At 36.2% G+C, this 25,290-nt stretch overlaps 1 protein-coding gene across 6 annotated transcripts in view; it reads right to left on the reverse strand.

The window, feature by feature from the left end:
* The window catches only part of Ftcdnl1 (formiminotransferase cyclodeaminase N-terminal like), a 34,829-nt gene extending 20,168 nt beyond the window's left edge, over window positions 1–14,661 (reverse strand). For 2 of the 6 annotated variants that reach the window (XM_026399321.2, XM_026399315.2), the window contains exons 1-4: window positions 14,581–14,661; window positions 12,411–12,529; window positions 9,480–9,575; window positions 7,999–8,151 (exon numbers count right to left, since the gene is read on the reverse strand). In XM_026399321.2, coding sequence (XP_026255106.1) covers window positions 7,999–8,151; window positions 9,480–9,575; window positions 12,411–12,522 — 361 coding nt within the window. In that variant the 5' untranslated portion in view covers window positions 12,523–12,529; window positions 14,581–14,661. The other 4 variants (XM_026399317.2, XM_026399319.2, XM_026399318.2 and 1 more) reach the window with 4 other exon arrangements.
* Between the last annotated feature and the right edge of the window lie 10,629 nt (window positions 14,662–25,290).

Consider the following 25,290-nt stretch of genomic DNA (forward strand, 5'->3'; position numbering starts at 1 on the left):
CCCTCTTTCTCTGTTGTCTAATTCTGTTGCCATGATATAAAACTTAAACCCTGCTTTCCCAAGGCCTCTGTTTTTGACTGTCAGAAATTCAAACATGATCACTGATTGCTACTTCCTCATTCTCATTAAGCAGACAACTCAAGTGGTAATGCATATGCTATGGAAGAAAGACAAGCATAAGTAATATCTTGAGATATTGTCTTACTATATATTTGATTAGGTAAAACTGGGGTGGATTATTTACTATATGTAATTTTAATAGTCACATAATAAATGATAAAACATTTAATGATTCTAAAGTTATTATATATCATAAAATTATAACATTTGCTGCTGTCATTATGATTATCACATTCTGAGTCTTTTGAAAAGCATACCCTTACTCCACCAATAGAGACCAGGTTGATGGGTAGATGGTTGCATAAGGGTGTGGAGGACTTGGGTTTATGCTCTTCATCTTCTAGGCCTTCAATACCATTAACATTATGTCATTGTTTCAGAATTTTCTAATGCAAATGGCATTGATGCCGGAAGTCTCTATAAATTCTAGGAAGGAGAGGTATGAAGAAAAAAGAATTCAGGAAAAAAAAGTATCTCCAAGATTAGGGGATCTGGGCTTAAAAAGTTAGCTTGGTATTCAGTAACCTGCTACAGACCTAGTAGGTCCACATTCTCTAACATACCTCAGCAGCTGCATAAAGTATATTTGTGAGTGCTATATGCACCTATAGAAAACCAGAAGTCTAAGGCCCCTGCATCTTAAGTGCCTCAAGGTGCCTTTGCCAGTAGGTGGTGAATGTTTAATGTCTCCCGTAGTGACTTATCATATAATTCTGAGTATTCCACGAGACCCTTTTCCTAGTGAAGTATTTGTCACAAGTTGTGGGGGAAGCTCCCAACTTTTTTATGTGACTTTTGGACTAGATAACAATTACAAGAAGTGTATAGTTCATCAACAAAGATTTCTTGCATTCCATCAATTACAAGAAGTGTATAGTTCAACAACAAAGACTTCTTGCATTCCATCTATTCATCCCAATGAGGAGATTCTTATAGGACAGTTATTCTTGTCACTATTTTAATCAAACTTATTCAGTAAGTATGAAGAATGAGATAGGAAAGGAAGAAAAGCTAGTCCCATGGTATATTATCACAGCTGGTAGCAACTGGGAGTTGATCCTGCTGAAATGAGCCTCAGAACTCTCCATCTCAAGGACAAAAGAGGAGAGCATTTAGCTACCAGATCAGTCCTCCCATGGGACAAGGGTTTTTCAATGGAGTGTTAATTTGCTGGTGCTTCAGGTTGCAGCAAAGCCAATATTAGAAAAGACTGTAGCCCTTTCAAGTATAGTTGCATTCATCCAGTATTTTGGTCTGGGACAATTAGGTTAGTTCATTCCAAGTCTTCCATCTAGCCTTTACCTTCCTCATTAGTACCTGTTTTACAGTGAAAGATATGATCTTCTTACATTTACTAAGGCTATACTAATACATATTTGTGAATAATTTGATAACTCTCCTTTATGATTGAAATGTCCTAAAGAAACTGGAAATCAATCTTCATGGTTTAAGTACTTTGCTAAAGCACAATACCTCTTTTTTTCAGTTTTTTATATGGTGGCAGTATCCTATAATTCTCAAACTAAATGCTAGGCCCTAAGTATATTTACAGCTGTAAAATCTACTATTGTTTTTATACCATGGCAATGAAGTGTGTAGCAGTGTCGATGGTGCTAAAACTATACCAGAATCCAGCACCTAAATTGACTAATCTCAAACAAATTCAATGCTGTTTTATGAGACAATCTCCATAGCAACTGGAAAATCAGAGGAGAAAATTCTCGAAGTGAAAAGTTGCTCCTGATTTGCCAGATCAGCCCATGTTTTGACAATCTGTAATGAGGTAATCAAAGGGTCTCAAGACTACCATACAAGTGTTGACACTCTGTGAATCTGTCATGGCACATGTCCTCTAAGTCATAAAAATACTCAAAAAATCTATGAGGCTGATAATTATAATCAAATTCATTAATGTTTTATATATTTGAAATGAAATAAAAAATAAAAATCAAACACACAAGAGCTATTTTTTCATTTGTATAACTTTAACTAGCACTTGATCTTTCCCATCTCCTAAATAATAACCTCAATTTATATGGAGGGCAGAAACATCATTTCATTTGATCCATAACATTAATGACATTAAAAACTACTCCCCCATCATTTATAAAACTCATAGCTATGGTTCAGACTTTTTAAGCTGAACATTCTGAGCCTAAATAGGAGGTAGGCACATTTTCACTAGGAAATCACAGGGAGAATTTGCCTAAATACCTTTTGCCTAACACCTCCCTTTTCTAACACTCAAGCTTCTTCATGAAAGTTGATTTGCAGGCAAAAGGGTCATGTGACAGAGACACTGGCTCCTGCATGTGGAACAGTGAGTAAAGGAAGCATGGAAGTCCAGAGAAAACCACATGGAGAATTATACCAAACTTAGAGAAGTCCAGAAATCCAGACAAAATACCTTCAAAGCTGAGTAAAAGTTAAAAGAGTGTTCCTGAACATTTATCAATGATTCCAAATTCATAATTAAAATCACCAAGAATTAAAGAAGTAAAAACTTCAGACAAAGATGGAAGTGTACATCCATATGTTTCTTTCATTTCTACCAAAACCACCAAGAAAAAGATAGTAAAGACACTTATGTTTAAAGCATTTACTCAAACAGAAAATGAAAGAGGAGGCAATAGCATTGGAAGCTGGAAAGAATAAATGAGTGGTAGATGACTTAGCAGAACTCAGGCAGCAAAAGAGACAACAGAGAAACAACCTGACTTACATGACGAACACCTGGAAACAGAACTTGTAAGATGAAGTGTGTTTAAGGGCAGTTAGGTCCCACCCAAGCTTCACACAGACAGGCAGCTGCCTTAACCCGTCCCAAAGAGGTGAACCCACAAGATGTCTGGCTGGGAAGTATGGGGCACAGTAGAGGGCACATGTGATTCATGAAAATCGAGGAATTAGGAGACATTTACAAAGCTAAGAACTTTGGGGTCTTCTTTCAGGACACTGGCTGCTCCTCTACACTCTGGACTAAAGACTAGAAGATCCTTCTGTAGGGAATTTCAACAGCCCAGGAGAAAGACCAAAATAACACTTGCATGGGAGTTCCCCAGAGAAACAACCCAGCTGGCTCACCCTACACCTAAAACCCAATATACATACTAAAAGTATACACTTAGTCTTTTGGTGTTCACTCAGAGTACCTTCAAATACTAAGAGGGATCAAAAGACATCTAAGGAAAACAGAAGAAAAACAAGTATATTGGGGTTGGGGGACTACTGACACTACACAAGAAAAAAATGCCCAAACTATCCTTTGTTAATGTATGCATGAGATAAGGCCAGGACTTATATTAACAAACTAAATGGGACATTCAGAGAATAAATAAGTGCTCATGGAAATTAATATAGAAGAAATGAAAAATTTATTGAAGGCTTGAGAAATAAAGTAAAGGAAATACACCAGAAAGTATAGCAAAAATATAAACAGATATAAAATAAGAGAAAATAAAAGAAATGTTGATTAGTAGAAAAATTCTACTATAAAAAAGGGCTTCCTATCCCCCCAAATCAAGGCTGAATGTTCTGATACGTGGATGCTAACTCACCATAAAAGGTGCTCAGGTCGGGGGGTGAGGTTATGTGCAGAGGGAAGAATAGAAATTTAGTGGATTAGACAAAAGGGAATGAAAGGAACAGAGAGGGGCTTGGAATAGGAAAGACAGTAGAATGAATCAGACGTAACTTTCCTATGTATGTACAACCAGTGTAATTCCACATCATGTACAACCACAAAAATGGGAAATTACAGTCCATGATATGATATGTAAAAATACATTCTTCGAGTTGTGTATAACTAAAAAGAACAAATAAAAATTACAAAATAAATATAATAGGGCTTCCAGAAATTACTGAGAAAAGAAATCATCAATGAGATAATTTAAGAAAACTGTCCAGCATTAGAGAACCAGTTTCAAGGATAAAAAGGGTCTGCTAAGTATCCAGCATAATGAATGAAAAATGACCAACACAAAGGTACATCACAGAAATTTCAGAACATGAGGAACAAAATCTCATAAGTTTCGAGACAAATGCTAGGTCACATACAAAGGATCAGGAATCCTAAAGATTTCAGAAGACTCATCAGCAACATGGAAATAAGAACTCATTGACACAATGTCTCCAAAATAAAGTTATTCTAATAAGAATTCTTTACCTAGCCAAACTAACAATAAAGTGTGATGGTAGAATACTGGCATTTCAAACATGCAAGATCTCAAAAGTGTACTTTGGAATACTCACATTTTTTTCTGCAAAGCAAATAGAAGATATAATGGAGGGGGAGTGTTAGAAGGGGCATAAACTAAGAAAGAAAAAAGAGGGAAAAAAATATGATTCACACTCAGGAATCAGGGTATCTAACATGGAGAAAGGCAAAGGGAGATCCCATAATGACAGTATTCTTAAAGCACTGAGGGCAACTGGTCCTAATTAGAACAGGTCAGAGAGTTCTACAAGATATTTAAGAAGATGAAATTGATAGGACTGTTCTATCTGAATGCATGGAGAAATATATTTATTGACAGAGAATTTGGGGTTGAACCAGTGACAAGTATAGCCATGTATTGCTTGTTGGGGATATATTCTGAGATATGCATCATTAGATGTATTATTTACACAAACCTAAGTGGCATAGCCTAGTAACACTTAAGACTATAGGGCACATACATAGCACTGTTTCTGCAGTCTGTCATTGACTGAAACATCATTATACAGTGCATGACTGCATATAAAATACCAAGTAAACAAATCATCAAAATGATAATGATCAACTCCAGCAAAAAGAAAGTTATGCAAAAAGGGTAAAATAATAATAAAAGTATACACAATTCATTGTGAATAAGGTTTACACTAAATATTAATCCAAATTTTGATATACAAAGAGGAGAGAAGATTAGGAAATGTGTGTGTGTGTGTGTGTGTGTGTGTGTGTGTGTGTGTGGAGGGGAGAGGAGGGAAGAGTTAGAGGAAACTAAATTCTCATCATCTTCAGTGAGAAGTCAATAGTAAGCCTAAAACAGAAAAACCAAGAAGTACCAATTTAAGTATGATATTAAGACATATGGACTTTAATCTTCAATAATAAGATAAAGAGTTGAAAATACTTGGCTCTGAGAGAAGGAAACTGAAGTGATGTGGGTAGGGAATAGGGGAGGTACTTAAGAGATTTTTTAAATAAACCCTATAAAATATTTTATTTTTAGCCACATGTATAATTTTGATTTTAAAAAAATCAGGAAAGGGAGGGAAGAAAGAAAATAAAGGGAAAGAGAGCAGGAGGAGAGGAAAAATTTTAGAGACATAATAGAGATCAACATTAGATATAACCTAATAGATTAAATTGTGGGTTTTTATAGAAAATGAAAGTCAAAGTCCAAAATATTGGGAAAAAATCTATAAGCTTTAAATAAATATAGACCCTCCCTCTATATATGTATATACATACATATAAAATATATAATACATACATTTCATCTGGGTTTTAAACTGTAAATCCATAGCCAAATGACAGCATGCAAGATATGTATCATGTTATTTAAGTTCCCATTCTTGCACTGTTTGTAAGGGAGGGATGACACCATAGTACTACTCCTTTCTTTCCTATCCTCCAACCTCCTATGGGTCTGCTTATTCTCTATTAGCTTAAGCCAGTATCATCCTGCCAAACTGGTCCACCTGCTTCTCTACTCTGCCATTTTCAATCATATTCATCTTCCTATCATGCAGGCAAGATGACCTTTCTAAATTCAAAGTCAATCAGACCATTTCCTTGCTGAAAATACTGCCATAGCTCCCACTCCCTTTAGGTCAAGTGTGAACTCTTCAACCTGGCCTCCAAAGCTTCATAAAGTGGCTTCTTGAGCCTCATTTCTTAACATTTCCAAGGTCTTTCCCATCCTCCACTCTCTTTAAGCTCTGGACAGTTACACTGAAGTCTGCACATCTTTGAATTCAGTCTGTTCTCACTTTTGCATTGCTTTTCGCTTTATTCTACAAGTTCTCCAACAAAACATTTTATGCAAAATTATGTGTGTGTTTCTGTTATGCACACACAAAAGCACAAGCATAAAAACTTACAAATAATGTTAATAGAATATATAAGTTCATTCCACCCCAATTTTGGATCTAATTTAAGAAACCCTTTGTTAAGGTATAAGTAGGCTCACAGCAGAATTTCTGCATACAAAGCATATGTGAGGCGCACATATCAATATTAACTGTTTTTCAAGTCACCCAAATGTCCTGTGCTGTGCTTTGTCCCAAAGAAAGTTAACTAAATTATCTGAAAGTTGGTTTCCCTGGAAATGGGTTACTCTAGTGAAAAACATCCCCTCACTGTTCTGAAAACAGCAGGATCCTAGAATTTGAATAGTTCTGCCTCATAAGAATGCCTGAGCATGCAGTTATAGAAAAAAAAAAAACACTTAAAAAAATTTGGATGATATTAGATGAACAGCTGTGTAGAAGGGGGAAAGTAAAAATAAAAACTGCATGTTGGAGCATCAAAATAGTAACCATGTACAGTATATGACTGTTTTTAATCAGATGAAGATTGAAGCTATTACATTTCAAATCAAATGTTATAAATTAGTTCAAGAATGCAGCTGAGCTCTCATTTAATTAGAAATGTCCATGTTTAAATCATGAGGTACAGTAGCTGCCAATGAAGCAAAAGGGCAAGGGAAGGGAGAAATACTGTGTCCAGACCCTCTGGTTCTCCACCGTCTCCTACACACAGCAGAAACATCTGGGGGGAAGGGGGGACTAGTCCTGATGTAAGGAAGAACTTCATGTACTAGCTAATTTGAGAGTTAATGTAATTGCCTATAATTGTTTTGAAGACAATTAAAATCATTATTCTGGTCTGGACAATTCTAAGCTCTTCATTTCTGTGTGAAACATATTTTCTTCCATGCTGAATTTTAACTCTTTCTTGGATCAAAAGTAAAGCAAATTTGGGGCCAAGATTTGCTTGAGAAAATCACTGTTTAGCTGTCAGGTCACATTAAAAAGCAGCACCACAGTGAGGTTGTCCCTTTGGAAACAAGTCTCCTTTCCTATTTCTGGGATTTGATGTAGCTCAGCTGAAGTCCAAATCGACATCCCAAATGTTAGACAATTTACTATTAAATAAAAATGAGACAACATCATAGAGGGATTTTTGAGGTCATACAGAGAAGAATGCAATTATCCTTAGGCGGGCTTTTCCCCAAAGGTTATGAGCCTCTGCATCTCGTAATTAACCACGGTGCAGCGAGACAGTCCAGGCAAAAGGTCTTTCTTTTCTCCCAATTTGCCGAATTCAAAAGCACCTCAAGTGACACAGCTCACATTTTCCAAATTAAACTTGGCCCTAGGGTTGAAATCAGGCACATGACAGATCAGCTCTACAGAAAATCTTAAGAGAAAGTTGTGCATAGGGGAAAAAGGAGGAGGGGGGAATCAGAGGGAAAAGGGGTAGTAGTTTACATTTAAGTGGTTTTTCAACCTCACCATTACCCCTGCTCAAGAAAATAGGACACAGATGGGCAAAACAAGCCATCATTTTGTCCTGAGAGTCAAAGAAACTCATTAGAAACGACTATTGTTTCCTCACAATCTATTGTGAATTTGTAAGAAACAAAATTATTGATTTTTTTTCTTTGCTACATCACACAGCAGCTACTGATCCCTAATGTCATGGCATGGAAAGTGGAAGGTTGAGTCCCAAAGACAGTGTGCCACTGCACCCTAACACTTGTTGACACAATTCTTCAAGGCTGACTTTTCCCAGGGAGTTGAGAAGTGATTAGCTTTTCATTGTCACAGACTGTTTGGGTTTGTAAAAACAGTTTCCAACAGGAATAATAACCCAAAACTTTCTCTTACGTCTGGCTATAGCTCCACACTCGTCCACTCCAACACCAGAGAGAGGGTAAATGGGGATCAGGTCCACTGCTCCCAGGCAAGGGTGGACTCCCTCTTGAACCTCCATGTCTATGGCTTGGAAGGCCTCCAAACAGGCAGCCAGAACACAACTGCCTAAAAATGTGAAATTGTAAAAAAAAAAAAAAAAAAAAAATCATTAAACTTTCAATTGTTTCTAAAGAAGTTATGATTTTATTGTTCCACTAGCTGTTCTTCTTTTGTAATCTGTACTAAAGGTTTGTTTTCCATCAAAATAAATAACTGAAAAATAGAAGATTCAACATTTCCCCTCACCCCACCTCCCAACCATCATATAACTTCATATTTCTTCCCAAAAGCTGAAGAATTATGCAATGTTTATTGGTATTAAACAATTGTTACTTTCTTATAGTAGGTAACTTTTATTTTCTACAATTAATCTGATAAATTCCTTTTAATTTCCGGAATGATTTTTAAGTAATTATATTAAAATATAGAAAAAAATTCATAAAACTTTAGAAGCATAGTTTTGTTCTTATCTAGTAATTAATTGTATTATTATATCTAATACATATTATAGACACCTGAGAGTTTTGTTATTATTCTGAGTTTCCATTAGCAGTACAATATGATCATTTCCACTGAGAAAAAAGAAGATTTTACATCTTATGTTATGATTAACAGTCAAGATAATCAGTTTTATGCTTGCAGGAAGTTAGTGGTTAGCTCTTCAAACTTCAAGAAAACATACTTTTGAAAGAAGACAATCTTCCAAGTTGAAGATAAATTTATTTGAAAATATTGTGGGTCCTTTACCAGGCAATATTAACATAACATGTGGGCTGGGGATATAGCTCAGTTGATAGAGTGCTTGTCCTGTATGCACAAGACCCTGGGTTCAAACCCCAGCACCACACACACACACACACACACACAAAAAAAAAAAAAAAAAAAAAAAAAAAAGATAACATGAACTTTTGTTCACAATTGTGATTCTTCAAATTCAAAAAGTTGTCCTACCAAACCCTACACTATCCCTATGAGACATGGAGCCCATTTCGTTTCAACCTATGGTTCAACTAAAGATTTCAGGCTACCAACCCAAAACACAACTGCTTAGTATATTTCATTCCATTGGTGTCAACTTGAGTGACATCAGGCTGACTTTAAAACTATTACTACATAGGTTAAACCCTGAATGTATTAACCACAAAAGACAGGTGATCATCTTCAGCAAAAGGATGTTACTAAATCTTAGGCCAAAAGGTCCACTGTAATAAAGCAGAAACAGAAAGTTTTCGAGATGTACTCAAAGAAAGGATAAAATGAAAACTGGGGGTAGACGCCTCACTGAATGGAAGGAAGTATTCAAATATACACAGGAAATCAGTAATTAAGGAAGACACCTGAAGCCTACCCTTCACCAAAAAAGATAAATATGTAAAAACAAATTAAACTCTTACCCAACTTATCAACAGAAGCTGCAATTGTAATAACTGATCTGTTGTAGTCCTGATCAGAAAATATATTGAGCACTGATACTTCAGGATGTTTTCGCCCTGTAAAGATAATGTCAAAAAATGCATAATTTTTTTTCTATAATGAATCTTCATACTTACATTTTTCTGATATAATTAAATTTAGTCTGGTGGGAAAAAATCTGGGATGGGAGCTTTGAGACACTGTTAAGAATGAAATCATGAGTAGTGATGTCTACTTCTTACAGCATCTTACAGTATAACCAGACGGTTAAGCTCAGACATAAGTGTTTGATGTCTGAGAGACATTTGCTTGGACTTGTTACATGAATTTGCAGAAGTTTTCTTAACTCATCTAAGAGGATATTCCCTTCGATCAATGGTAAAATTATATCATTCTAAATTTTCCCCTTATCAAGCTTATCTTCTAGGTCTTGTCAATATTTCCTTCCAAAATACAGAAACCAAATTGTCTGGTCAGGATGTGAAACATGGAAAAACTAGTGATAGGCCAATTAATGCATAGATCAGAGGTCTCTAGTGTGCATACACCTGTCCATTAGAATCTGTTCTGACTCCACCATCTCCTTTCTAGAGGCCACCAACAGCTTTCAGATGTTAATGACTTCCAGCTTTTGGTGGCTTATGACTCACTTGAATGTGTAACCTGGAGGAGAAAGCTGCCATACCCTGGTATGGCAGCCATACATAAATTCAAGTTATTTTTGAAGTTTACAAGCCTGACCCAGGCTCCTTAAAACTCCCCCTAAAGCCTACAAAAGCAAATTCAAAGTGAAGGACAAAAGTTTTTAGGCAGTAATTAAACCTTTAGCTATGCTATTATACCTTGTCCCCCTGTCTCCTGGCAGCTTAACAACTAATCTTTTCAGAGAAAAGGAAAAAGAAGTTACACCCAGGAACTACAGCTTACAGCAGCCCTACACTATTAATTTTAATAGCATGAGAAGATAAACATATGTCACTTACTTAGAGTCAAACAAGCACCTATAGAGAACCCTGCCCTGGTGTAGGTCTAAAATTTATAACTCAAGTTCCTTTACCTAAGACCTTTTTGGGTCATTTAAATGTGCTCACATTGCTTAATGAGAAAAAAAATAAAGTTTATATAGTTTTATTCCACTCGCTTAAAAGTAAATGCCTTTAAATTATTTGTAAAACAACAGGTTGACTTTCTTAACTAGTGCTACCTGCCCTGCATTTTTTAAACTATAAAAGATGAGACAAGAACAAAATCATGCAACCTCCTATTTTATCTAGTTTTTCAACATACTTTAGCTCCTGGAAAAAAAAAAAGAAATGATTTATTTTTTTTTTTCTCATCCTAAATCATCTTCTGAAAGGCTTTTATTCTCAGTTTCATATGATTCAATTGAATCAAATGCTGAAAGAATGAAACACTCTCTCCTGCAATTTCTTAAGCACGCATATAGGGAAAAAATGAGTGCTGGCAGGAGGAGCTGTCAGTATGAATCTCAGCGGAAGTAAATTGTTTGGGATTTGTAATGGAGTATAATAGCTATAATTCCATTTGAGCGGCTGCCACTAATAAGCTGATAAAAACTTCGAGTTGAGACCCAGGCATCCATCAGTGTGTGCTTCCACAAATGTCTCTTACATTCACTCAATCACAGACACAGGTAACCCACTCCCATTAGATGTACTGTTTCTGACAATGAAGAGCCTAAGCTGGCTCTTTCCCACAAAGAGCGTGCAAAAAACAGCTGCACACAGACTCCAAAGGGGTTTTTAAATCAGCAATTATCAGGAATTTTCAGAGACATTTCCAGCTCCTCAAAGTTGTAAGACAGTAACTTAAATGTGCTCCTAGTTACGGATGGGTTGGAGAGAAACACTTCTTTTTCATGAAAACCACATCAAAAATGACAATCATAAATCAAAATGTACTGTTGCAAATGCTTTAGGACTGTGACCCTAATGCTCACCTGTTGCCAAAAGGCTACTGACTTAAAAAGCATTTATATTTAAATAATTGTAAGTTTGTAAGTACCATGGCTTATATGTAAAAGCAAAAATAAATGGTATCTAAATCATGTGTCATCACATGAACATTTTATGAAGGGTGAAAAAAAAAAAACATAGCAGTATCTCTCATAGTAATATGGTCCTAGGAAGTATGGAGGCTTGTTTCTATGTTTATTTTGAGGTTATTTATTTATTTGTACCAGGGATTGAATCCAGGGGCACTTAACCACTGAACCACATCCCCAGCTCTTTTTTGTATTTTATATGGAGACAGGATCTCATATTGAGTTGCTTAGGGCCTCACTAGGTTGCTGAGCCTGGCTTTGAACACAAGATTCTCCTGCCTCAGCTTCTCAAACTGCTGGGATTATAGGCCACCATGTCCAGCAGAGTCTTCTATCACCAAATTTCTGAGTGACCTTATTTGCATCACTTAAAGACAACTGCCTAATAGTTTTTTTTTTTCCCCCAGAGAATGGATTGGAAATAATAATACTGTAAGGCTCTGCTGGCAGGAGTGCTTTGAAGGTGGTTCATGTTTGGCCAGTTTATTTTCTATTTAATCCGCTAAATAAAAATCATAATGTATTACTATGTTATTTTATTAATGATCAAATAAAAGGTCCATGAAAGAAGCATTAAGCTTTTATGTAAATCTGTCCTGAACAATTCACATCTCAGAGAATCATGCAAACGTGAAGAGGTACATTCCTGAATGTATGCAGACATTTAAAAAGAATATCTGTGCACACCTGAGTAAGTGATTTATCTCAGTAGCCTGCAGTTACTTCAGAGGAAGCTGTAACAGCTCAAGACCAAAGGCAGAATTCTAGAAAGAAAGTAGATGTTGAGTACAAAAATGACTATCATCGAAACACTGCAATATCCATTTCAACTGTTTGTTGTTCCTACCATTTTTTTCAAGAGCTGCTTTTGCTATGTTCTCAACAATGTATTTTCTTCTGGCTTCTGAAATGTTTAGTAAGCAGACAGCCAAATGGGACCCCAGTCTGGAGGAGGACATGATTTTTCTGGAATAAAAAAAAAAAATCCTTTATTTCAGTCTCTAGACCTCATTCATATTTTCATGTTCATTAACCATAAAAATCACATCTTTTTAGAAACCTGGCAGTCAGAATGTGAACACTTCACTATTTCACATTCCTAGAAAACATTTAAAGGAAAAATTTTCAGAATCCCATGTGCATCATTCATATGAACATGGTCACACAATTATGAACATATGAACATAGTAACAACCCTGAAAATGCCTGGAAAATTAGTCTGGACTCTTGTTATATAAAGGAAACTTTCTCATTCAAGTAGGTTATTTCATTTAGGCATGATCTTCCTTAGCCATCCCTTTTTTCCAGGTCTGTAATATTTAACAAATAGGCAGGATCTTTTTATAAAACTAGAAAATCTAGACTTACTGGGGAAATGCAGAAAAGGGGAATGAGGAAGACTAGTATTATTTAATATGACAATTTTTGTAAAAACTGTTCCTGTTGAAAAAAACAAAACGCATATCCACAGGTCAGGCCATGGACATTATACAGTCAAGAGACCCATTTGGGCTCTATGAATGGCAACTATTTGATTAACTAAATTCCTCCTTGTTCTTTGACCTCCAAAGTTTCTACATCAGTTTAAAATTTTTTTCACAGGACTGTACTTTGAACCAAAAGATGATGCAGATTCTGGTACATGTGACTCAACAATGCCAAAAATGTGATTGATCTTTTGTTGAAAATGGCTCAATTACACAAGTTTTAGAGGTTGCATTGACTCTAGTACTCTAGAATGGCATTTGTCAACTAATCTTTTCACACCTCAAACAACGACATTATGATCTAAAGGAATTAAAACACCTCAAAATATAAGAAAACAATTCCTCTTTTCAATATCTGGTCGTCATAATGTTGGCCTCTTTTAAATATCAAAACTAAAAGTTAATGCAGCCTTCACGAATTCATCTGACAAATTTTTGATGAGGGTCATTTTGTGTCCTGGAAATGTCTCCATGTGACAACACTCCAGAGAATGGTGTTCAACCCTGAAACAAACAAAACAAATTTAAAACAAAAGAGCTCTGGTACAAATAATGATCTCTCCACAAATAAATGTGCTGTTTTCTGTTCACTAAGATTGTTGGCCTAATCATCTTAACCTAGAAGGATGCAGCACTTCGAAGTTAGTTGAAGTTTGCAGGCAGATTTTCATATTTTGACCATCAGCTCACCAATGCAAATTCATAAAAATAGGATCATTAGGTTCTTCTAGACATTAATAACATTGCTGTAATCGAGCAGCTCAGACCTCTCCCCTTTCTGTGTAAACAAAAACTTGCTTTACACAAGGGTTGTGGGCGTCTTCTGGTTTTCATTTGTTTTCAGTGTGTTTATGTAGCTTAATTGTCTCATCAGGCACTTTCCCAACATAATTATGCTTTTTAACAAATGGTGTTTATGGCAACCCCTAACAGTGCAAAAGAAAGGATTAGTTTCATCCTCTCATTCCACAGTTTGATTCCCTGTGGACAGCTAAATCACACAAAGATGGTGTTAGGAAAATCTACCTTCACAGCAAAAAGTGAAATGTGCGCCAATACAAGGCGTTCCGACAGTTTCCTCTAAGAAAGTGACCCAAACGCAACCCCTCGCCCCATCCACTTCGTGGTTTGGGATAAGGAGATCCCAGCCCACCCGCCTCTCAGTCACTCTTTGGCGACTTCCGGTGATAGACCGAAAGCTGTCCCAAGAGGAACTAGCAGGGCAAATCCAAATGAAGCAATCCTCCACGGGTCCTCCACGGATCCTCCAAATCCCCCGCCTTGGGCACACGCACCTCCGCACCGGAGGCCGGCGGAGGGCGCCGGAGCGCGATCTCCGGTCCAGAGCCCCCCGCGGAGACCACGTGTGCGGTCCTGCCTGGCTCCGGAGCGGGGCGTCCCAGGGTCAGGCAGGCCGAAGGGTAACCCTCGTGGCTGAGCGGCCGCCCACGAGGCCCGCGGCCGGCTGCCCGGGTGGGGCTCCGAGGCCCACAGACACGCTGCAGCTAGGGAGTCCGGAGGGGAACCGACCTGCGCCCGAGGGCAGCGGGGAGCACCGCCGCCGAACCGGAATCGCCGCGCGTGCCCGCCGCGCAGCCTCAGCCGCGGCTCCGCCTCCCCGGCGCCCCGGGGCGCTCCACCCCGCAGCACACCGCCCCGCAGCTCCGCGTCCCTCCCGCCCCAACGCGGCGGCCTGCGACTGCCAGGGATCCCGCGCTTCTCGGAATTACACGATTCTGTCTCGCAAGTGGGCGACTGTAAAAGGGCATTAGGATCTAAGGATGAGGTCTTTACCCATTGATCGCACACCAGCAGGGGGCTCTTCGCTGGTTCCCTAAGGAGGAACACACACACCTTCTTTGTGGTACGTTCCCTCCCTCCCGAGACTGACTTCCCCGAGCGCCGGTGACTGTGAACTGATTCCACCCCCCGGACAAAAGCAGCACTTGTACATCCCCATTTAGTCAGTTATAGGGAATGTGAACCACGCTTACGCATTTCTTTTTTTTTCTTTTTTTCTGGACTAGTCAACCTTGAAAACACATTTCTCTTCCAAAAAAAAAAATCAAGACCTGTTTTGGGTTGTTTTTATTTTTTAATTATTTTTTTTAATGTAGCCAGGATTAAATGTCATCATTTTGATCCAATTTCGCTCCTCAAGTGAAATAATCACTAAATAGCACTTGGACGGAATAAATTAATTTTTAAATCTCATTTTTTAAATTTTCTAATTATAATTTTTAAACACAGATTTGAGGAAATTAACATTTTTGTGGACATTTGGTTTCTAGCCTAATGTGGCATAAAAATAAGTAACATGACGAGTGTTAAAAAAAATCAGGTTCACGATGCTTCTCACATCATCATCATTGTACTTAGATGTCACAACAGTATTATGTGCGATTATGTCAGATCCAGCCTTCTCCATCTCGGAGTGTTGGCAGGTAGGAGGGTTGTTGGCAAGAGGAGGGGTGTTAACCTCAGGATCCTGGATTCATTCCAAGGCTGGTAATTACATTCTGCCAGCCAAAATTCATCCCATAATTTTAATTGGATAAATCCTTTCTGGCCTAAGCTACTGCTATGCCTGTCAAACTGTTGCCACATTTCACCCCAGAGGTGTCTGTGTTTTAGTTGCAAGAATCAGTCCCTTTGAGGTTGGCTTATCAGTTTAAATCCTCAAAGTGCTTTGGGATGCTTTGGAATTAAAAATATATTTAGGTATTTTTTAAATATTGAATCTGCATAGAAATGCATGCAATAGATATGCCTAAGAACTGATACCCATCTAATGTCAGCATTCACTAATTTGGGGAGCTTTTCAGCCAGATTTATGTCCCTCACTGTCTTTGTGTTTCCTGTTGAAAGATTGTCTTGCCCATGGCTTTAGCTTCCATTTTCAAAAAAGTAACCACAGTGTCCAAAGTTTCCTTCCATGGTGTGACAAAAAACTGAGGCCTCTTTATTTCACCTTTCGAAACAATCAAATGATAAAACTGCTTTTTAACAGGAGACAGGATGGTAGCATTACATGTGGTCTTATATCCCTCCAGGGAAAACCATGTGACACCTAGGGCTTCTAACTAGCAGTAGCAACTGCCAAAAGGAAAGTGTCTTCCTGCATCTCCTAATCCTCTCTGTGAGAAACTCTCACACAGGATGACTGGGGCACTAACATTCTGGAAGCCTCTCTTCACCGTTTTGCTCACTTCAAACACAAATGGGTAGAAAGCAGAGCCCAGTGTTCTTTGTGGAAGGCAGCATTTGTCTCCTGCCTGAGGACCACAGCATGTTTTTGGAAAAGACAAGACAGATACCAGTGCTTCCTGTGAGAAGTTTAGCAATAAGATTGAAATTATTAGTTGTGCTCTTCAAGAGTAGAAAGATGGGCTGGGGATGTGGCTCAAGCGGTATCGCGCTGGCCTGGCATGTATACGGCCCAGTTCAATCCTCAGCACCACATACAAACAAAGATGTTGTGTCCGCCGAAAACTAACAAAATAAAATATTAAAAATTCTCTCAAAAAAAAAAAAAGCATCATGGAAAAAGAAAAAAAGAGTAGAAAGATATCACTGATGTTAGGTTAGCTCTACCACATGGAATCCTGCCCAGATCCTTATTTACAAGAGCTTTATGTTACATTAATAACATGCCCATATTGTCTCTTGTTTTTATTAAACTTAATAATCTTTGGAGGGATATTCAACCTTTTGAGTTAATGAATTACACTGACTCCTAACAACACTTGCTAAATCTACATCAGTAGGCATCTGCTGCTTTCCCACTGGTTTCCTTAGAGAATACTTTACCCCCTCCTTTTCACTTTTTGAGGGGGGAAGAACTTAGGTCTTCTAGGAGCTTTTTCCTGGCTTATGTGATCTGAGGAGGATAAAAGAGTCTCCACAAATGTACCTGAGCCAGGGAGTTGACTGAGCAGGACTAGGATTAGGGTGAGATAAGTAAGGAGCTCAGCCTACCCTGGGTGCAAAATCCAACTGGGCGCCAAAAACCTCAGTGATGCAGTAGTTTTTAAAATCAGAAATTCATGCAAAAAATAAGAAACGTGGTGACAAAGTACCAAGATTTTCAATAAAGATAGGTTCCTCCCTGATTTTGTTCCTCAACTGAGCCTCACCCTGATCTCAGCCCCATGGTTGTGTTCCCCTTTGTGTCAGTTTATTTTGGATTGCAGGACTAAGAGGAAACTGACCCACTCCATTCTGCCTAAAACCAAATATGTCAAGGTAAAACTTTCCAGACCAATGGAGACATATAGTTTATAATCTGTTCAAGAGTTTCTAGACTGCCATAAATTGGAAGCAGTCAACTGATTTCCAAAGAAGAGAAACTCCCATTAGAATAAGCAGAAGAATCAACTTTACTTACCTGATACATTTCAGTACATGGTAATTGGGTTTCCTATCATGCTGAAATTTTGAAATGTTTTGAAGAATATCTTTAATTAATATTATATATCTGTGTTCATATTCTAGCATTTTTCAGAGTTCAGGAGAACCTGAGTAGAGAATTACTGTTGAAAAGACAGAATTCCCTAGTGTAACATTTTTTTTCAGAGATTTCACTTTCATCATTTTTTGCACTAAATCAGATTTCATTTCTACCATCTTCTTTCTTGTGAGTTTAAATTATTTCATGTGATATTATGAAATATATGTTCTATTAGTCATTAGCTAAAATAGCAAATGGGTTTCATTGTTGCCATTTTTACTGTAGTGGTGAAAGCTGTGCTATTCATTTATTTTAAATGAAGAAAAATAACTTGATGCCCAGAAAGATGTTACAGTTACTACTAGAAATACCTCCATTACATATATATATATTTTTTTTCCTTAATTATGAAAAACCATATCTAGCTACTTTTGTCTTAATGAAGGAGCAGGGGAAACTCCACACAATTTCCAGAATTAACTGTTTTTCACTTTAATATTCTGGAAATATCTTTACCTTTATAGATTGTGCAATGGATTACCTTTGCACAATTCCTCTGGTCTACTGAGCTGTGTCAGCATACTGATTGGCTTAAATTGAAATTACTTGTTATATATCCTATTCATGAACAGCTGGAACATCTCAAGTAACAAGCCAAAACTTAAATTCTATCATCTGCCCATCTCTTAATTCATTCCTTGCCTTACCTTCCACATGGTCATTTGGTTACCCTTTCCTTTATTATGGAACCAGACATTGAATAAAATGTTTTTTTTTTATTACTGTTATAGTGCAGATGAAAATCAGTTCCTAAAATAGACTTTGAATTTTTGCTGAAAATTTGTTTTAATTTATGGGACTACACTTAGATTATTTCTAAAGTTATTATAATTTACAAAATGTATCATTGTATTCAGAAAACTGCTGGGCATGGTTAGACATTGTCCTCTGAATTTTTGTTGCATTGTGAGGTTTTATAAAGAAATATTTACTTAAAAATTTCAACCAATGCTAGTGACTGCCAGCTTTCATTAAGAAAGATGATACATGTCGTGGCAGTCAGTAGCATCCAGTCATGCTCTGAACTTATAGGCAACTTTATACTATTGTTGATGCTGCTATTTAATACTCATAGGTATATACAAATGAATATCAACTGTTATTGACACCAAAAAGGTAAGGAATATACTGTGTGCACAGAAATCAGCCACCCTGAACAGAAGCAGTCTTGTCCTCATTCAGATCTGTGTTCAGAGGCACCCCTTGTTTTGAAAGGGAGCCTTTCTGGAAAGAACCAGTCCTGGTTCTTACTGCTCTTAAAATCTGCTCTTAAGGCACATTTCAAGGTCTTTCTCTGCAGAACATTCAGACTGAAAGTTTAGATGAAGGTTTTTCATGCTAGTTTGTTTGTCTTTTACTACATATCTTAGTGTTTGAGGATACTTAACTTTTAAAAATGTACCTTTTTATCACATGTAAATAGAAAATGTCAAATGTCTTAGGAAGGAGTGGAAAAGATGAATACTTTGGTGCTGATGTTGTTAATGTTTTCTGTATCCTACCTTGTGCTTCTCAGACATTATTCAACTCTTAAGTTGGAATTCTATGCTCATAGAAACATTTGAAAATAAATTCCTAGGCCCTCAGGCAGAAGGGATTTAGAGATCATCTGGTAGCTCCTCAAAACCCTTCATTCAAGTGATGCCTCACCTAAAGCAATAGAGATGCAAGCAGAGCTTCTAAGGGACCTGGTGGTGAGGGTAAGCAGTTGGGGTGTCCCTGCAGTTCAATATTTTCCCCACTTCTGCTTTTTCCAAGATCCCTTCCTGAACCCTAAGGTGCCTTTGAAAACCACAGAATTTTTTTTTTTTTGGCCTTAAACCCTTTTTAATAATCTGATAGAATGTTTTCATCTTTTAAAGATTAACCCTGGGGCTGGGGTTATAGCTCAGTGGAAGAGTACTTGCCTAGCATGTGTGAAGCACTGGATTCAATTATCAGCACACATATAAATAAATAAAATAAAGGTCCACCAACAACTATTAAAAAAAAAAAGATTAACCCTATATCTCGAAATGAGGGCCATAATGTGGTCTCAAAATATAAGTGCTATAGAAAATCCACATTACTCTGTAATTATTGGATGGGTTTTAATAATTCATCTGATGGAAAATAAATATGAATTGCTATTCAAATCTAAATGACCCATCAAAATTTTTAATTAATATTCAAGAAAATGTGAAGCAGAAACCAGAAGGATAAAGGTTTAGGGGAAGTAGGAAGAAGGATTTAAAAAGATGCAATCAAATAGAATAGACAATTATAGTTCAGACAACAAGCAAGGATGAAAGTGGTTAAGTTACTGTATCATTAACTAGTTTGGAAGACTGTAATACAGCCCTTCCCTTCCCAGTGCCTCCATCACTTTCAACATCAGTATTTTTAATTCCTTTATTTTGGATAAGAGGATGGCAGTGTTCCTTAAGGGAGATTTCTGGGGTTTCTGCATTTTGTTTAGATATGGAGCCTGTTTTTGTTTTCTGCACTGTACCCCCTTCCTTTTTTTCTTTTTTGTCATGTTATGCCATTCAATATTTTGATAAGAAATTTTGAATGACTGCAGAATTGTGTGCAGGAGTGGTTTCAGCCTCCCATATATTAAAGCTGAATTTAAATTACAAATACAAAAATATGTAATGGAAAATATACAATGAAAATATGTTTTGTAAATCAGAAATAAATTATATCAGACATTCATTTGATCACTACTAATTTTATTCAAAATTCACACAATTGTTAATAGGTAGGTTTTCTTCATTTATTAATGGGAGACAAACTCTCCAAACTTTTATTTTTCTAAAACATGAATACTTTTGAAGTAGTTATTCAAATTACAAAATAAATGTTAAACTACTTAAATCTAATTAAGTCTACAACTTATTGATAAAAGTACAAGTAGTAGAAAAGATTGAATAAAATATGTTTTAAGAATTTATCCTGAGGGCAAACTCAATTAGTTATTTACTAATTGACAATAATAAACCAATTGGAGAACTGTGTATTCTGCAGAACTACTTGATCTTTTGATCTTCACAAGTATGTGCAGCCTTAAAACAAGCACCAAATATATTCATAGAATATATTTTATTCATTTTAATGAAAGTAAATGTAACAAAATAATTTTGTATATTGAAAATATATGATCTTTTCAGTATGATCTTTATAGAGAAGATTTTTAATGACAATAATGCAATAATAAATCTAATTATAATATTTAATGTATCTAATGGATTGAATTTATAATTACAAAACAAAGTTTTAAAGCTAAAAGAAAATCTGACATGGATCTCATCAAACAATTAAAGGTGTAAAACTCAAACCTAAATAGGGTAAGTAATTGTCACATGTCTAATATCATTTTTCTACTTTAAATTTTAAGTATCTGGAGAATGAAGTTCAAGTACCTTCCCAGAGTGGCCCTGTTCAATTTTTGTTTGGGACGGGTGGTTCTCTTTCCTTTTCCCATCTTTCTTACTTATTATCTTAAAAGTACATGCTTATCAAACACACTTTGACTATTATATGCCTTTGGCTTTGTTTTGTCCTTTGCTCAAAATTTTCTCTTCTACCTTCTCCCACCTTCCCAATAAACAACCCCCAGCCCAGCCAGTGAAGCCTTCCTGAATTCTATCCTTTTCCCTAGGATTCCCTGCATTCTTTCCTTGTTCCCAGAATGTCTTACACTTGGGAATGAAACACTGGTCACTTCATATGTTGTTACATTATTTCATAACCATCTCTCCCATTATATTTAATAGGAATACTCTAATTCTTGTTTTAAAAAATCTCTGGAGCTTAGTACAGATTTGAATTAGATACTTTATAAAAATTTGTGGAAGGAATGTATTAATGGACTAATGGGCATATAATTATATACATAAATGAATGAATGTGGAGGAATGAATGAATGAAAAAATCAAGGAGATGAAATTAAATAGGTTGGGATTCTCAACCTTGGCATTACTGTTATCTTAGGGCTGAGTAATCCTTTGTTGTGGGAGGCTGTCCTTTTCATCCTAGTATATTTATCAGCATCCCTGGTCTCTACCTACTAGATGCCAATAGCAACTCCCTCACTTATCCTCCCAGTTGTAGCTACCAAAATATTGCCAGACATTGCCAAATATCCAACCTGGGGCAAGAATGTTCCTGGCTAAGAACTCCTGGCATGGGTAAAAGGATAAGAGGATGTAGTTCAGGTTGAGAGCAGGGATTAGAAACCTGGTCTCTGTTTCAGTCTAACACTTTTCCTATGATTTAGACTTACTGAGATCCAAATTCAATTCTTAATTTTGTCACAAAATATTATTGTTTTATTTTGTGGTGCTAGCTCTCATAAAATATTCTTAAAACCTGAGGTCAAAAACAAACAAAAATATAATTTATGTATACAGTCTGTAGAAAGCAGCATTAGGAGTAAAGGCATGCCTTCCTTATATTGACTTATCCATTTTAAAAATAGTATTTATCTGTAGTTGATGTTATAAATGATACTTAGTTGACCCTGCCTAAAAGTTTGTTCCTAGAAGCTGTATAGTTTTTAAAATTTTTCTAAATGCCACTTTATAGCACCATCTTGTGGATCTTAGAGGAATTCATTGATTTCAGTTTAAAATATCTAGCTATTTCTCCACAAAGAGAGTGAAAGAGAACAGAGAAACTGTTTTTAAAAACGAAAATGCATTTTGCTTATTGAAATGTTCTACCAGACTCTGAATTAGGGACACAGGGAAATTTTACTTAAATTCTGGTATTCAGTCAATATTTACTAACTGACTTCAAGTACAGCTTACCCTTTGGCCTTTGGAAAGTCAAATAACCACATACCTACGTCGTTATTGTCACATCTGCATTGCATAAATTATCATCATGTACAGGAAAGCAAGGACATGCCAACCAGGAAGGTCATCCTCATGTACTGTTTAATATTAGAACATTCATCTTGAATGTACAGATATGACTTAGAATTACAATTTCCTTCTCTGCTAGCAGTATTAAAAAGCAAAGTGATACAAAATTAGGGAAGATTATGAAAGTTGATAATGTTATTCAGAAAATACAAGAATCTTTAAACTGTTAAATTGAGAAACAGGTATATATATATATATATATAGATAGATAGATAGATAGATAGATAGGGAGGGGGAGGCGAATAAATAGTACAAATGTCCCTGTGCCATCATGATGTCAAACTTTTAAAATTTGATTGCTAATATTATAAAAATATAATTGAAACTAATTTATTATTTATAGGAAGTTCATTCTATGATGATACCTCCCATTAGTCTCTGGAAAACGTTGATCTAATATTTAACCATTTGGTATTTGGCCTCATTAGGTATTTGATATGCCTCTATTCTAAATCTGAAAGTAAAGTAAAATGTAAAGGAGATGATCCCAAACATAATGGATTTGAAGTGTCTTCCTCTTTTTGAAACATGTGAAAATGTCCCTTATAATTTAAAAGAATATTCATCACAAAATAGCAGAATCATCATATACTAAAGGCAGTATGGGAAGCCTGTGTAGGATTTCTGATGTGGAAAAAGCATCTCTAACAGATGTACTTAAAATCTAATTTTATAGGCCAAATATTTAATTAATTAAAATTCTTGGTTTTTTTTCCATCCTGATAAACAATCTCCTTGTCTTGTCCATGAGATAAGCTTCCCAGAGCCAAATACAAAGATTCAGCAAAAATTTTGTTCCTTAATCATCTCCTTTGTTCACCTTTTCAAATAGAAACATCAAGACCTGTCAACCAGTTTCATCCCGGAGCATCTAGGTATTTAAGCTCCATTCTTTTATAAAATAAGATACCATTATTTGGGAAATGGTGAGAAAGCAAGGGTGGTTAAATACAATGTTTTCTACAGTAAATTTCACATGATAGCACAGTAGATGACTTTGCCTGTCTATATGGTTGAAAATAGATGCCCAGAGGTGGACTAGGTCAGCAGTCTAACCACTAGAGCAGTAGTTGTAATGGTATTTAGCTCTATTTAACCCCACATTGCCTTTGTAAGAAGGAAGTCACTGCTATAAATAATATGTTTTCTGGCCTTGGGTCAACATAAAGATGTCTCTGATTAATCAAATATTGCATGGTGGAAAGAACTTCAGACCAGAGATAAGAAGCCATATTTCTATGCCAGCCTGTCACCAAGTAAATAACATTGCACAAGTGGCTTCACCTCAATGCACCTTAGTTGCCTTATATGTAAAATGAGGGAGCTGAATTTAGTGTTTTTAAATCTCTTTTCAGCTTAAAATATTAGCATTCTATGAATTGTCCTCTTGGGTAGGAACATAGCTCAATTTTAATAGTCTCATTCTGAAAGTAAGCACCAAATGATGTACAGTTTAAGTATCTATGCCACATCAGAAAGATTTCATTTTACTTGTAAATATTTCCTTAAAGTTTTAGAGAATATCTTCTAATTCTGCCATTCCAAAATCAAGGCTCTAATTATCTGAACCTTTCATAATATACATTCCTTTATAGTTTTCCTGAAGAGGACTGTAGAACATGAATCCCTTTCAATGTTTCACAAAGCAAATAAAATTGGTTCTCACTACCAAGAACACTGTCTTGTTGAATATTCATAACAGCTAACATCATTTTAATGATGCCAGAAGCCATTTTACCTTTATTTTCTGCTGTTTTGGGCTTGATTTGTCATTTTCTTTTTGGCAGAAGTTTTTTGGGCTACCATTTCTGAAAATGACTTTATTTATTTTCCTAACTGTATCATTTATCCTGTCCTGACACAAAAACCATTTCTGGAAAGATTTGATGCTTCTCGGGATATCTTTTCTAACTCTTTTGTTTTGTTGTATTTAATTATTTTCTCCTAGAAACAAATAACCTCTGAACTTAACATTAGGATGGCCATTTTAAAGATAAACAAACTACCTCAATACAATAATAAAGTACACTCAATGATTCAGGCATCTACTGTTTTCATTACTGTAGCTATCATTTCAGAATCTGATACAATCAATGAAAAGGTAAGCTAAAACTATTTTGAGTTTAAGTTAGTGAGTGTCTCCTTGTGCCACCTTGGTCAAATATGGTTTTGTAATGAGAGTCATGTTCAATAATCAATGGAATAAAAAATATTTGAATGTGAGAATTAAAATTCATATATATGTTCATACATACACGTTATTATTTACAAGTAATGAGAGGATCAGTGTAAAGATTGGAATCTGAGGCAATAAGTAATAAGAAGGGATGACATTTCTACTGAATGCTAACCTCTTGATTTACCTTAACCTCTCACCTACTGAAATATGATACTGGGGCTGGGGATGTGGCTCAAGCGGTAGCGCGCTCGCCTGGCATGCGTGCGGCCCGGGTTCGATCCTCAGCACCACATACCAACAAAGATGTTGTGTCCGCCAAGAACTAAAAAAAAAAAAATAAATATTAAAAAATTCTCTCTCTCTCTCTCTCCTCTCTCACTCTCTCTTAAAAAAAAGAGAGAGGGGGGGGCACATGCTAAACCCTTAAAAAAAAAAAAAAAAGAAATATGATACTAATTGTAAAACTGAAATACCAATGTGTCTCATGTTGAACATCACCAACAGTTGTGGGAAAGGTGATCAGTCAGTAAATATCAAAATTAGTCATGATTTTAAATATAACCATGACATACTAGAATAAACAATATCAGAGTTAATATAATTTATTATTGGACCTTTATATGAAGTTAATATGATCAGAT

The sequence above is a fragment of the Urocitellus parryii genome, chromosome 1, assembly GCF_045843805.1.
Source record: "Urocitellus parryii isolate mUroPar1 chromosome 1, mUroPar1.hap1, whole genome shotgun sequence".
NCBI lineage: Eukaryota > Metazoa > Chordata > Mammalia > Rodentia > Sciuridae > Urocitellus > Urocitellus parryii.